Genomic DNA, 16131 nt, shown 5'->3' on the forward strand with positions numbered 1-16131 from the left:
ACAACAATGAAGCAGGGCCCATATCTTAGTTCCAAGGGAATCTTTCACTTACTGCAGAGGTCCCTGGTTCGAACTCAGTTGGTGGCTTAGTTCTTGGTAAATCATCGTACCGGATACTTGTCTACTTGGGGATAGTCAGTACCTGAATGGCGGTGTTGATTTCACAAATTTCTGTTTTGAGTGTGTATACATAATTATGAATTTTATGTTATATGTGTAAATATCTTTCTTGTGTCTTCCCGGGTGAAAAAATGAAGGAATTTTATGCAGAAATTTGGCAGAGATTTATGCAGTGAATTGGCTATACTTTATGCAGAAAAATTTATGGCGAAACAATTTGTGCACAAAATATGCAGAATTATGCATAATTATGCTAAAACTTTCTGCAGAATATACCTGTCAGAAGGTTTATGTCGAATCGTTCATACTTTTTCTACACAAATCAATTGGTCGGGGCAGTTGTGTCGAATTACCGTAAATACTCAATTTATAGCCGGGGCTAAAATCCAAAACTGGTGGTCACAGACCCGGCTATAATTAGAGACCCGGCTAAATTTTGTTCCGCGCTAATTTTTAATATTATAAAATATCATTTTGTCACGATTAAATGCACTCTTGGCCAAATAAAATTAAAAGTTTTGTACATTTTGACCTCATTCGTGGATTCACCGAATGTACAGCATTTTTTTGAGGGATTGTGAACGGGGACAGAGCGGATAAGACAGGTCATAATTAGAGACCCGGCCATAATTAGGGACCCGGCTAAAATTAGAGACCCGGCTAAAATTTTGAAATCTTGGTCTCTAAACCCGGCTATATTTGGAGACCGGCTATAATTAGAATAGGGCTATAAATAGAGGTTTACGGTATGTCAACTTCGAAATACGATTTTCACCCGGGTTAACTGAACACCTTGGAGCCATTTAATTTCAACACTTACAATGGAGGTCTCCCAACGTATGCTCACAGATTTGGACCAAACTTGCCCCAATCGATCATAAATATAATTAGTATGGAATTTGCAAATGGAACTGTCTCCCATTGCGCACGTTTGGCGGAGATATTTGCATATAAACTAAACCCCAAAAAAGGACAGACTACTTTTTTGCTATATTTAAATTATACCATTTTGAAATTAAGAGAAGAATTGTCAGATCGTATGGATGACATTTTGTAGTGATTTATTGAAACACAAGCTTTCGGAAACTAACTGTTTCCTTCTTCAGGTGGTGGTAATAATTGCAATAATTATTTACACTTGACAAAGTTTTTAGTGAAGAGAGATGGGTTAAAATATCAGTATAATTGTTGATAACAACTTGTTGTCACGGGCGCTGGGGTCGTGGAGTTGGTGGAATTATCAGCTTCGAAGTAAGGGGCAGTAATAGCGAACTCCATATAGGATTGATGTCCATTCCCATATCTCTGTTCATTCTGTGTGGATTATTTTTGATAAATAATGCTTCCTTAAATTTCCGATGGAAATATCGTGGTTCCCTATTGATGAGAGTTGCTGACTCTTGATTTATTTTGTGGGACGAATTTTGCATTACATGTAGAGCGACGGCAGATTTAGGATTTTTCTTTGTTATATCTCGTACGTGTTCCTTAACTCTTTCTTCGATTGATCGTGATGTTTCTCCAATATAGGTGGATGGACAAGTGGCGCATTCAATTTTATATATACCAATTTGTTTCGGTGGCTCTTTTTGTTTGTGTGAGCATATTTGGTTACCAATTTTCTTTCCAGGGATGAAACCGAAATCGCAATTCAGTTTTCTCCTCAGGTATGTGGTAAGGTGGTGTGTCACTGGACCCATATATGGTAGTATCATACGTTTTTTCGGTTCCTGTTCATCATGTCCGTCTCGATTCGTTATTTTGGATTCCATTCGACGTAATCGGGAGGAGATCAAGGAGTTAGGATATCCGTTATTTAATAGCTGCAATCTCACGTGTGTGACCTCCTCATCTAAAAACTCTGGGTCAGAAATTAGTAATGCTCGATATAACAAGGCATCGATTACTGAGATTTTATGTGAAGGGTGATGGTATGACGTATAATTTAGATATCGACCGGTATGGGTAGATTTACGGTAGACTTTCTTCCTCAGCTTTTCATTTTGGTCTCGTATGAGAGTGACATCGAGAAATGAGATCTGTCCATCGGTTTCTTCTTCGTATGTAAACTGAATACTTTGGTGGAAGTTGTTGAATTCCTGGAGTAAATTGGTCGTGGCATCTTCATTTATGATCATGAAAATGTCGTCGACATATCTTCTGTAGTAATGTATCTTGGGATTATTTTGGACGATTTCGGATTCAAAGTATTGCATGTAAAATTCTGCAAAGACAGGTGATATGGGTGAGCCCATTGGGGTCCCGTTATTTTGCTGAAAAAACATGTCCTGCCACTTGAAGTAGTTTGAGTCGATGCATAGTTTAAGCAGGTCCAAGATGTCTTTGGTAGTCAAGCTCGTGAGTGATTTCCAATCCGAATTTTCTTGAAGTTTGCGTTCAATGTAGCTCATGGTATCTTTAATTGGGACTTTTGTGAACAAAGACGTGACATCGAATGAAACCATTTTTTGATTTGGACGTAGTTGGTAATCTTGGATTTGTCTTGAAAATTTGTAGGAATTTTTTAATGTGAAGGGACTTTTCTTCGTGATGGTCTTTAGAATGTTATTAAGGTGGAGGGACAAAGAGTATGATGGAGAATTTCTAAAGTCGCAAATGGGCCGAAGTGGAGTGTCATTTTTGTGAATTTTTGGAAGACCATAAAAAATGGGAGATTTTGAGTTTTTAGGAGAAATCTGGTTGTAAATTTCTTTTGTGATTCTTTTGGTCTTGAGTAATGATTTCAATTTTGTTTGAATTGCTTTTTCCAGTTTAATAGTCGGGTCGTCTCTAATTTGTTCATAAGCAGGATCATTAAGAAGATCCATGATTTTGTTGTTGTAATCTTGTTTGTCCAAAATGACAGTTGCATTTCCTTTATCAGCAGGACATATTATAATGTTGTTGTCATTCTTGATTTGTTTGATCTTGGCAGGAATCCATTGATAACTCTTAATGTTGTTGTCTGGTCTATTTTTATAAGAGGATAATATGCGAGAGAGTCCATTACGTACGGTGTTTTTTTCCTCTTCTTGTATTTCAAACTCTTTAAGGCAGCATTCTAGAGAGATACCGGATTCTACAATCAGTTCTTGTTGATTACGAAGTGGAACGGCGTAGTTAAGTCCCAATTCTAGTACGGCTATTTCATCCTTGCTAAGTAACTTGGAAGATAGATTTACGACGCTGCTTATCTTTTGACCATCGTTGTTTGTGGTCATTTGAGGAGATTGTGATGAGTTTTGTAAGTAGTAATAAGTAATTCATGTAAATATTGACCTCGGAATCTAACGTGATTATTATAGTATTCTGTACATCTGTAACCGCAAAGCTTAATGTCTAAAACGATTTCATTGCCTAAGGTGTACCACTCAATTGAGTGATCATCAATTCTTGCGCTCAACCTTGGCTTGAAAAACGGCTTTGGTGTAAATTTGCTCATACCACAAACTGCGGTAAGGTCTGTTCCGTGAGCCCCTTCGTTGTCGGATGATGATGATGCCGAAGATGAGGATGTTCCGGACGATGAAACTTCTACACCTAAACCTGAATATCCGCCTTAGTCAAGCAATGATTCAAAAGAATTCTTCCTATGAAAGTACCTGATGCTAACGGAGCTTGTGAAGATTTTTCGATTTTCCTTCTTTTGCAGATAAACTTTTTGAGCTTCTGAGCAGTGGATGGTTTACTCGAAGAACCGGCTTTCCCAATCTCCGGCGTACCACGCTTGGGTCGCTGATTTGCAGAAACGGGAGCATCTTCAGGAACTTGTTCAGATGTAATTTTTTCGTCGTCTGAGGCTAAGTCCTTCAGAACGTTTTCCATCTTATAGACTTGTGAATAGGTTGGAAGTCAGTGAACAAATGTAGCTAATACCCACAAATTTTCTCCTTAAATACTCATTTTGTTTATTCGGATATTTTTTTTGTTTTGTATTTGTTTATTTGTTGCTGCTTATTTTATTTTCAAAACCGGTTCGGAAACATTAATTTTTTTTAAATTATAAGCTTCAAAATTCAGAGGTTTCCGAGAAACATTTTAAGGAAATTAATTTCAAATTTTTACGAGAGATAATTCCTCAGGATAAAATACACCTAAAATTATTTCCCCTGTATTATCACTTAACTTGTAAGTTACAGGTATGCTGTTTACGATTTCTTGAATTTTGAACAAGTCAGTCGTGAACGTCGAAGCGTAACCTTTCTCGAATGTCGCTTTTTGAATCTTAATTCTAACATACTGTCCGATTCGAAATTTAGGAGCAGACGGCTTTGACTTCTGCAAATCCTCGTAACTCTTCATCCAAACATTAAATTGATTGGAAAGCTTAACATCTCTTGGTCGGCAATTTATGGACCTATGCACTGAAGAATTATAGGATTGTACAAATTCTTGTAAATTATTTATGTATTTCGTATCATTTGTAAATGTGAAATACTTGTTCAAACGAAGCATTAGTGTTCTATTAAATCTTTCAATCATGGCAGCTTTCAGTTCGGAATGATTATGAAACAAGCTTATATTATTTTTATCCAAGATTTTGAGAAAAGCTGTCCCTCTAAACTCAAGTCCTCGGTCCGTTTCAAGATATTTACATTTACGACCACTGGTGTCTAAAATATCTTGAAATGCAGTTGCTACAACGGAGCAGGTTTTATTACGCAACGGTCTAACAAATGCATAACGGCTTAATACGTCAATTACAGTTAGTAAGAATTTTATACCCTTATTTTTTCTGCTAAATTTCGTAACAGTAATCAAATCACCTTGCCATAAATAATCAATCGACGGTACAACAATCTTGCGTCTTGGGAATTTGTGACGAACATACTTATTCCTTGTATATGTTTGGTGACGTTGCAAAAAATCTTTTGCCTTCTGCAGTGAAATATGAGCAACTTTAGAGAGTCGCTCCGGACCACCAAAACTTCCGGGGTTTACAGGATTGAAATAAATTTCATTTAACTTTTCGAAAGACATTGCTAGTGAACCTTAAGCTTGTTAAATATTTTCGTACAATGCTTACTAGTTTGAGTGCACACACCGGTTAAGTCAATCCCACGTTTCATGCACTCTTTCCGACAAAGTTGCTCACAATTTGAAAATGAAGGAAATTTGAAGTTTATCGTCACAAATTGCTTTACAAAGTTATCATTATTGGTGAGTTGTGTTTCCGAAAAATCATTTACAATATCTTCGTAGCTGTATGACATAGATCTTTTAATTAAGAAATTTAAACAATAATCTCCACATACATCGCTAAAATTCGACTGATATTGAATTTGAGAGTACTTAATACTTTTAGCATGCTCACGACAGAACGACGACATTCGTTGGGGGTACATATTTATTGGCAATGCAAAGCTATCGAAATATTCAATAAGGTCGCTATCTTTACTCTTCCTGAAGCAAACCCAGTGCATTCCGGGTTCGGTGGATGTTTGATTATTACAGATAATTGAGAAAGAGTCTTCTTTGATTGATGATAACTGATCTATAGCGCACACAGCCGTGAAACCCTCGATGGAACAAAGCAGGGCATATCTTAGTTGATATGAATCCATTACTGGACGCTGATTTGCCGAAACTTATCTATCTCGAGAACACGTTGATGCTCCGAGTATACTAAGCAATTAACTGCTTCTGGTACCGCCGAGGCGAATTTTATTTCTACTCGTACTGACCCAGTTTTTTCTAAATGTAACGTCGAATCCACACTATGGTTAATCTCGAAAGCGAAAAATGTAAACATCTCAGCGAACTTCTTCCGGTCAAATGTTAATCCTTGATCTTGTCCAGCAATTCCAAGCGAACTGAATAGCATATAATATGGTAGTAAATATACATTATTATCGAAATCGAGATTTAAACCTCTAATTGGGATTGGTACATTATTTACTGATAATGAAATAAAATTAATTTTATAATTCTTAAACACAAATGGATTAATTTTATAGTCGCCAATAAAACCCGAACTAGGAACGAGACACAATATAATTCTGGACGGAACAGTGCTCATGAAAACGTTTTCTTCAATGAAGGATTGACTCGATTTCGGAATTGAAAAGAATTTTACATCCGATTTTTTAAAAGGATATCTAGCACTGTGCCCGCTATCTAAGAGTTTTTGATGTGAGAGGACGATACTAGGATAAAGTACATGTTTTCTTACAAATAAACTTGCATCCATAAATTTTATCTTTGGGTTCAGATCAGGATCCCCACTCTTAGGTCCTGGATAAAGTAATGAGAACAGTTCTGTGGCCCGTGTTAAACTTATGTTTACAGTGGTGTCGTTTAATATATAACGTTGTTGGTAGGACAGATCAAATTTTAATTTATCAATTAGCTCGAGAGGGCTCGAGGAAGCGATATATTTTTTTCTTCCCCCATATCCACTGTTTGCTTTATCCAGTTTTCCTTCCTCGGTATCTAAGATAAATAGGGGACAAGTTCCCTGAGAATTAATGTAGTCCCTCCCAAACGTCCTTAGAGTTTCCATATATGCCTTGTACATGTAACAATTATTACTCGTAGATACCAATTGTTGATTTATACTAACATCACAATTCGTAAAGAGTGAATGCATGAACAAATTCGCTGTACTAACGTCAGCATCGGCGGGTAGATCTTTTCCATCCCCGCAAATTATTTTTACACGGAAATAGCAAAAATGATCGAATAAATCTAAGTACTGCGACGAATTTCCTACAATTCTGAATTCTATCTTAGCGTCGCTATCCTGAATATTCACCACTGGTTTATATTCGGCGAAGAAGCTCGATTCGACGGTGGTATCGGTTGCGGGCAAACTGAAAAGATCGGCTTGTCCACGAATTGATGGAATATTTATTAATCATCGCCATTATCCGAAAATGTCACTTCTGCTTCTTGGCTTGACACTATTTGATGACTTAGTTTTAGATATTTTCTTGATTTTATTATTTCTTTTCTTATTATTACCCTTGGTTTGCTTCGATCTAACAACTGAGCAATGTTTCTTTGCCGGTGATCTAAGCAGTAATGAACTTAGAGAACTAGATTTTACTCGCTTTGATCTTACCATGTTACCTCCCGCTTGACGACCGGCTATATGATTACCAACGTTATTTAACAAACTCGTTGCATTTGATTTAATTGAGCTCTTGAGAGGAACACCGCTCGTCACATCGGAAATAGTGTTAATGAGAGCATCTTTAGCGTGCGGAAGAATATATTTAGTTACAAGAGGCAGTGCATATCGACCTATATATCCCAGTATACCTCCCAAACCACCACCCTTCTGTCGATAGCCGTTAAACACTGGGATTCCATTTCCAATTTGCTCGTGTAAAGCCTTATGATATTCGGAATGATCAAATATGTGCAGACGTTTCATTTTTGCGCCTTATTTAATACACTACAATTATGAACTTTTCATAAGCGACGATTCGACACAATATATGTGTAAGGGATGAGCAACGTTATAAATATGAGGACATATCGTAAAAATGACTTCATTAATAGTTCAAAGTTTTATGGAAGTCTGAACTCTCAGCAAAATGTCCTTCTATTTATTCCTACCCTCAAACGTTAGCCCTCTCTATTTTCCAGATAACAGAATTTCCTCCTTTAAAGTAAAATTACCGAAACGTTTTCAATTTTTACCTGATGAGTATGAAGTCGCTCTAACAGAATTAACATACAATCACTCAATGAAAACGTTTTTGCGAGATAGCGGTAGAGAAATTCGTTTTCGAACCCTTATTAGCGAGCGTGAAATTTTTACTGGGGTTTTACAACCACACTGGCGAAACACCTATGTATTACCGAATCTAAATTACTCATCCATTGTCACATTATGTATAGAATTGAATAAAGCACTTCAAGTCGAAACCGAGAAGCAGATTACCGCTTTCTATTACGATTCTGAGGTAAACCGTGTATCGGTAAACGCTGAACACAGTGAAATTCAACTATCGCCCTTGTTGGCAAATTGTTTGGGTTTCCCCGATATTACAAAATTTACAGGAAAAAATACTGCTACAAATCCACCTGATTGTTTCGGGAGTATGTACCATATGTTCGTCTATTGTGACTTTGTACAACCTCAAATTGTTGGTGACAGTCTGGTTCCTTTGTTAAGAATTGTGGATATCACAGGTCGTGAGGGTCAAACTGTAACTCAAACGTTTCGTCCGTATTATTTACCAATCAGTAAGTTGGAATTCGACACCGTCGAAATATTGTTATGCAACGAATATGGAGAAGAAATCCATTTCACCAAAGGAATATCAGTCGTGACAGTTCATTTCAGAAAAAGATCCTTTAAGAATAACAATGGAAATTGACCAAGGTAATGCATTTAGGCTGCTACATCCTTTCTCGATGAGTATTTCGGGAATTTCGCAATCAGGCAAGACGCAATTTTTAAAATCATTGTTGCTCAATTCAAATAAGATCGTTTCCCCCGCACCAGATAGGATAGTTGTATGCTTCACAGAAGAACAAGAGGCGTATAGAGAATTAACGTCAAAATTACCGCATGTAGAACTAATTAAAGGCTTGGTCTGAACGTAAAGTAGGTTAATAATTTTCCGTTTTTTATCTCGGATGTGCATACTTTGGTATTTAGATAACGTTTTAGAAAATCATGACAGCAACCAAATAACAATTGACAAATTTCAAAAATGTATGCTTGAAGGGATTAAATCGGGCCAAATGCTAAAACAGCGACTTTTAGGGCGCAAAAATTTGACGTATGGACCAAGGTGGTTTGATGAAAAATGTTTGAAGGAAAAGAAACTCTTCAATTCTAGTCTGCGTGATTTTAGAAACGCAAGAATTGAGTCTGAAAGAATAGGACTAAAAACGATTTTCATGCAAAGGAAAAGGTCATACGAAAACTTAAAAAAGGCAAAGAAATTGAAATTTTTTAGTTCTGTTCAGCAATCACTCTGTAATGCTAAAAACTCGTCAGAGTTCTGGAAAGCATTGAACTATTATAGATCGAAACGTAGCGGAGATAAGGAAATGGCGATTTCCCCAAACCAGTTTCACAAATATTTCTCTGGAGTTTTTGACTCGAATGAAACCAGTGATCCAGATTCATATGAAATAAATATACGAAATGATGATCTAGATGCTAATTTTACTTTTCATGAGCTAAACTTGGTCATTAAAAAGTTACTACATGACGGACACAGGTTGATATTACTTGACAGTATAAACTTAATGTGGAACGAACAAAAAATCCCAGTAGGCTGGGCAGATATTATTATTGCCCCAATATACAAAAAGGGTGACAAATTGGATCCTAAAAATTACAGACCCATTTCTTTAGTGAATACAGGACTGAAATTGTACACAATGCTTTTAACTAACAGACTAAATATTTGGTGCGACAAGTATGATAAGATTTCGCAATTTCAAGCTGCTTATAGGAAAGGAATGGGCTGTGAGGACCATATTTTCTTGCTTAATTCTATTTTGCAACTTTCCATAAAAAACAACAGGGGAAGAATGTACGCGTTACTCGTTGACCTGAGTGCGGCATTTGACCGTGTTAGTCATAACAAACTGTGGAAAAAATTAAAATTAGCTGGGATCAGCGATAAAATGTTATACGCCATTAAGGACATTTACTCGAAAGCCAAGGCGAAAGTATGAACTTGTGATGGAGAAAGCAAATTATTTCCCTTTAAAAGAGCCGTACTTCAGGGCGAAACCTTAAGTCCCAAACTCTATACTTTAAATACGAACGACCTGTTTGAACTATTTCATAATAACATAGAAATTAGCACAATCAAAATTGGGACCGCTGAAATTCACTTATTATGCTATGCAGACGATATTATTATACTTTCAACTAATGCGATTGACCTACAACAAAAAATAAATATCTTAAGAGAATATTTACATGAGAGTGACATGCAAATCAACCTGTCAAAGACAAATTTCATGATTTTTCGGGCTGGCAAGCCTAAAAAACTCAAACCGTTACTATTTTGGGGTAACGATAAGATTGAATGCACTGAATCCTATAAATACTTGGGGGTGGATTTTAAAAGTAATATGAAATACGGAGAAATCTGTAGCTTCTTTTTGTTAAAGGCGAAACAGTCTGAAAATCAGTTACTTGGGTTGTTTTACAAGGCTAAAATTACAACACTTGATGCCAGATTAAAACTCTTCGACTCGTTAACCAAATCAGTTCTACTATACTGTTCTCCCATATGGGGTTTGGGCACATTAGATAAACTAATCATGTTCCAGGCTAAATTTCTAAGAAAGTTATTCTACCTTCCTAATTACACGCCTTTGTGGTTTTTAAGACTCGAAACAAACTGCTACCCAATACAATTATGTGTAATCAAAAATGCCATGAATTTTGTACTGAAAATACTGCGTCGTCCAGAAAGTAGTGCAATGAGACAAGTTCTCAATAATCTACTTAAGACTAGTGCATATACAAAAACTAAAATGAGACATAATTGGTATCGAGATTTGACTGATTTTTTAAGGAAATATGAATGTAATTCATTGTTCTCTTTTGATCTACACAATATAAATAAAGAAACGATTACTAATCTTAAGTATAATATAAATAAAATAGTTAGTATGATCCGTAATAAAATTTTGGAAGAAAACATAATTAAAATGAAATGTTCAAACTCACTATCTCACTTTAAATATATCAAATCACATGCTCGAGTAGAAGGATTTCTAAATGAAAATATCAATTGGAATTTAGTGAAATTGGGAATACAATTAAGGGCTATGTATCCTAGATTTACGATAAAAAACAAAACTGTAACCCTTAATGGAATTAATGTTATATACGAAAATGAAGAAAACACAATATGTAACTCATGTAAATCAGGAGTTGAAGACATGTACCATTTTATTTGTGTATGCCCAAATTATAGTCTAATTCGTAAAATTCTTACCAGTAAATTAAAGGAATGTCTCCCGACAAGTAAAAATGATTTTGTAATCTTTTTATCCGATTTAAATGAAATAAAACTGAACTGTATAAATCATTATTTGAGACAGGCAAATGAAATAAGAGAGATCAACGTGGATAATACATGATATTTAGGGGACCCAGATAATTGACTAATAAATAAGAATTATTATTTTAAGCTAATCTTTAAATTACTTTAATTAATACCTAAGAATGTAATATGTATGATTGTAAAGGCCGAGGCCACATCAATGCAATTTAATAAATAACTTCCTACCTACCTACTTTGGTATTTAATATTTAACTTCCCTCGATCATCAAACCCGAATACATTTACGGCAAACATCTTCTCAGCGTTTCGACTTTCAAATGTTTTGATATTCTGCTGTGTCGTAGGAAATTCAATGCATTTCCAATCATAATTATTTACAAATTTTTCGTACTGTCTGATCCTTGCTCTATGAAGTGACTTTATATCGTTAATATGCATGCCAATCAGAAAAGCCCATTGAAAACATTTGTTTCCCTGCATTTGCGGATTGATAATTGCTTTCTTTCCAGCCAGCTCTTCAGGGACCGATACAAAGCAACCACCTCGCAAAATCTCGAACTCGGCAACCCGAATATCGCTTCCTAGAATTTCGCATAAGTTCCATCCCGAACCATATTTCTCGAATATTTCAATTTGGTGTTGAAAATTCGTATCAATCTCGTTTAAAGCGTCAGTCAGATAAAATTTGTTCAATACAACTTTCATATTCGAATTTATAAATTGTGTACAATATTCCTCTTCTTCTTTGTCGCAAAACGGCGTTTCTCTAATAAATTTACATTTCAGGGTTATTTGAATTTTTACAGATTTGTAGTCATTTAAGCATTGTTTAATAATGCCATAAATACAACGCTTGTTTTCTGAAAAATATTCCATTAACGTACGATACGGAGCATTTTTCTTCTTATTTCTATGTCGATATGTTCTGACATATCCCTTAAAGGCAGCTATCTCTTTAAAAGGGTATGCATCGTTTTGTCGCTTTCGCGATCCCGTCTGTCGACTGCTTGGTGCCATCGCAGGAGATTTTATGTGCGTCAAAATATGATTATTTACAGCAAAAATATCGCTGTCCTCATACATGCAATGCGGACATCTATGTGAATTTATATGATTATCGTACGCTTTGTGTTGGGTGAATTCTAAATTACATAACCTGCATACATATAATTTAAAAGGCTTTCTGTGATTCACAACGTGTTTTTCGAACCGCCTTGCTGAGGTGAATTGAAGTCCGCATGGGATGCATCTCGTACAAAATTTCCGTGAATTCATCTATAAAAATTATGACCCAAAATGAGGATAAGAAAGATTAAGTACTGAATAAATCATAAATTCGCAAGGACGCACATTGATATGGGAGAAGTGAAGACGAATATATTCCTCCGCTCATAAAAGAATCCACTCGTTCTCCAGTCTGCTACAGTATTTAATTATTAAATTGTCATTATAAATGTGGTGGTCGTACTCACATAGATTGTTTCATTCCTTCGAGCCACCAGCCGCGAGTAGCAGCAGCAGCAGCAGCAGCGACAATACGACAAAATTCCGAGATTTGCTTCTAAATAATAAGAAAGTTCAATATAATTATTATATCATCATCATCTCAATTTAATTAAGTAAATTATGTCATCAGCTGACATAATTTACGTATGTGTATCATACTTTTGTGAGTTGATCGCTTAAATTATTTACAACAATTTCGCGTGTTGATATCGTGTGTATAATCAAATACCAAATGGAATTTAATAACAATTCAGTTCTCATATTTATACTACTGAAGTGACATCACGACGACTAAAATGTCAAAGATCAAGTACACAGAAAGAAGTATTAAAAATAAATAAAAAATTAATAAAAATTAATAAAAATCTACTAAATACCTCTTGTTACAAAGAAAATAACTCAAACAAAGAAGATAATACGCATAGTCATAACAAAGTAATTAATTAGATCATTCCATTAATAAGCAAGCATTCACGTGTTATCGTATTATTTTATATTCTTGTTTACTGTCGTCATCATGTTCAATTTTGAGATTAAATCACAATATAAAAGACGTCGATCTCCATTTAGTCGTATTAGTCAAAGAAATAATTTCGAGGAGTTAACTTTGAATTGTGAACAAGAAGAAATTTTTCATCATGCCAAAAAGTAAGTTTTTATTTCAGAAATTATATTCAGAAATATTTTGAAGCAAATTGCATCAAAAGTAAAGAAAATAGAAAAAAAATATTTGAATCTACAATTTAATTTCTATTTCAGAAAACGATAATCGCAGAAGCCGCAGCGCCACTCGCAGCACGAGCCGCAGTTCCAGCGATAGTAGTTCGTCACGGTCAAGTCATCGCAGTTCGTCGGCCAGCAGCGATGAGGGTAAAAAGGGTAGGAGCAAGAAAGCTATTTGGTCGGACGACTCGGAATCGGACCGATCCCCGAGAAGAGACCCCAAGAACAAGACCCACAAGAGCAGAAAGGAAGCCGAGAAGAAACATAAGGATAGTGACCGTAAGATTTATCATTCTATTTTACTCATTTATTTTTTATTTTTTAAATTACATAACGCTTACGTAGCCTTCTGCTTTTATTTGCAGGTAGACGAGAAGAAGTTAAGGATGCGGAAAAGAAGCCCATGAAAAAGTCTAACGAAGGACCTGGGCAGGGGTCGGGATCTGGAACCAAGCGAAAAGCTGGTAATTTTATTTATTTATTCTTTTTTAAATATTAACACCTACCTTAACCCATTCGAGAAGTAGATTAATATTTTATATAATTCGATCATTTTCAAAGACTCAATGCAAAACATTAATTTAATTAATTGCTCACTTTCAGGCAACGACGATAAGAAGCCCGCAAAGAGGACTGTGAAGGACCAAGTCAAGTCGGCCGTGAAGGACGCCAAGCGCAAGACATCCAAGAAGGATCCACAACCTCACTTCAGCGGCGGTGGAGCAGGTGAACAGCCAGGTACCATTAAGAAAAACTTCTCGTCCTATGAGGAGAAGAAAGATTCGCAAAATTCAATTTGGTGGGAGGGGTTTCTAGGAGGTGAATACTACCTCCGACTCCAAACATGGCATAACAACTCAAAAACATATTTATCTTTACGCAAAAATCAAAATGTGGGCGCAAATATTCTTGTCGACCACTATTGGTCATTAGTAAAAGCGTTAGAAGAAATGCGCAACGACGTTGGTAGCATGCTCCCGGCAAAACCGGACGCTTAGAGCTTTATTTGATGTTAAGCTCACTAAATCAATTCTGAAAATAAATAAATAAATATCAATACTTCATTAATTAACTAAAATTGTTGTTTATTAATTTCTTACACAGTTGACGGACTTATCTTTGTTCGTCGTCATAGACGGGCAATGTTCCTGAGGAAGGCTACGCCTGGATCAGCAGCATATGATCTATTTTCTCAAAACTCTGGCGAAATCAGTGGTGGCGGTGTCGGTGTGGTGGAGACGGGGATCCAGGTTATACTGCCCCTCAACCACTTTGGTTTGATTAAAGGGAGGTCAGGATTGGCCGCAGCAACAATGATATCTACAGCAGGTTTGTTATTATATTATTGTTACAAATTGAATAGTTAGAAATTTATAAAATTTATTTAAGGTGGCATAATCGACCATGATTATACTGGGACGATGAAGATTATCTTGCACAACAACTCGAGCGAGAACTTCGCTTACAAAGCGGCGTCACGCCTCGGGCAGCTTGCAGTAATTCCAATGTACAATGGACCGGTACGATACGTCGAAGGAACCAAGAAAAACGAGGAACACGGCGTTCAAAGAAGTGAGTTCTTATCCCGCGAGCCGCGCGGTGATAAAGGATTCGGCTCAACTGGACAATAATCCATTTTTGGGATTGAATTTTATTTCACTTATATATTATTTCTCACAATTAGTAATTAGAACTGTTCTTCACTTCATTAATTATCCAATAAATTTATTATAATTGTCCGGTTGGTTTTTGGTGATTTTCACGCTTGTCAGTGTCAATACTCACAACTTAACAACTCATAACGTAAACGGTCATTTTTAAAAATATTTGAGCATTTACAATGAAACACAATTACTTTAGTAATTAATGATCAGGAATTCCACCAGCTTAATTAATTCCAAATTGGAATACTTAAATGTGCTTATGATAAACTTTTAACCGTCCGATCGACTTGTTACTTTTCCTAGTAAGTGTACATTTTATACATTACATTGAGTAACTAATCTACATATGCATAAAACCAGTTCGTGTTCACTCGGCCTTCATAAGTGACAACTCATTTAAACATTTTTGTACTTGACAAACACCACATATGAACATTTTGGTATTTTATACCAAAAAATGCATGGAAGCGTTTTTGAGAAACATGCTTTTGTTATAATTTGGCCTAGCAATGGTCAAATTATAACAACAAATGGAAATCGGTTTTCAATTTTCTTTCAAAAGCAGGGAAATGCAGAAGTCTCTAAACACAATGCTAAAATTGCTCAATGACGATATTTTATAGTTTGGGGTCCATACATAAGTAATATCCGCTAAAAGTAAAGATAGGTACTTCAGTTTAAGCAAGAATTTCGGCAAACCATGTTCACCACGTTTTGCTTAAGTTTTTTTTAACTCCAACCAATAATGTTTATTTCGTTTAATTATGTAAATAATCCGTGATACATCAGTTTCAAATCAACTTAAAATAAAAAATATGTTAATTTCCATAAAAACTTACATAACGTCGTACTAATTCATAAAAGACCTAAGTGCACCCGGTGCTTAATTCAGGAAAGACCTAAGTGCACCCGGTGATTAATTCAGGAAAGAAAGTTTACAAAAAAGGTAAAAAAACCTATGCACAAGTATGTTTTTACTTATGGCTAAATCGCGCGATATATGAAGAATCATTTTGGCAAGATATAGCCATAAGTAAATACATGATTGCACATAGGTCGTTTTTTACTTTTTTTTCTATACAGTTAGGTCTTTTCTGAATTAATCATCCACTACACTTAGG

The 16131-nt window shown here is 35.7% G+C and overlaps 1 protein-coding gene across 1 annotated transcript; it reads right to left on the reverse strand.

Moving 5' to 3' along the window:
* Positions 1 to 1296: 1296 nt before the first annotated feature.
* LOC110861248 lies at positions 1297 to 3945 on the reverse strand. The gene is made up of 4 exons (XM_022110351.1): positions 3723 to 3945; positions 3413 to 3666; positions 1554 to 3314; positions 1297 to 1434 (listed from the first exon to the last, which is right to left on the reverse strand). The coding sequence occupies exons 1-4, from the start codon at positions 3943 to 3945 to the stop codon at positions 1297 to 1299; spliced, it is 2376 nt and encodes a 791-aa protein (XP_021966043.1).
* Positions 3946 to 16131: the final 12186 nt, after the last annotated feature.

Source organism: Folsomia candida, unplaced genomic scaffold (assembly GCF_002217175.1).
Source record: "Folsomia candida strain VU population unplaced genomic scaffold, ASM221717v1 Fcan01_Sc039, whole genome shotgun sequence".
NCBI lineage: Eukaryota > Metazoa > Arthropoda > Collembola > Entomobryomorpha > Isotomidae > Folsomia > Folsomia candida.

Excerpts from the sequence above, each read along its gene's own strand:
- LOC110861248 (XM_022110351.1), bottom strand. The coding sequence starts at position 3,945 with ATGGAAAACGTTCTGAAGGACTTAGCCTCAGACGACGAAAAAATTACA. Across the intron at positions 3,315-3,412 it reads CAGAATACTATAATAATCAC|ATAAGCAGCGTCGTAAATCT; the intron begins GTTAGATTCCGA and ends GATGGTCAAAAG. Across the intron at positions 1,435-1,553 it reads AATCTGCCGTCGCTCTACAT|AATGAACAGAGATATGGGAA; the intron begins GTAATGCAAAAT and ends TAATCCACACAG.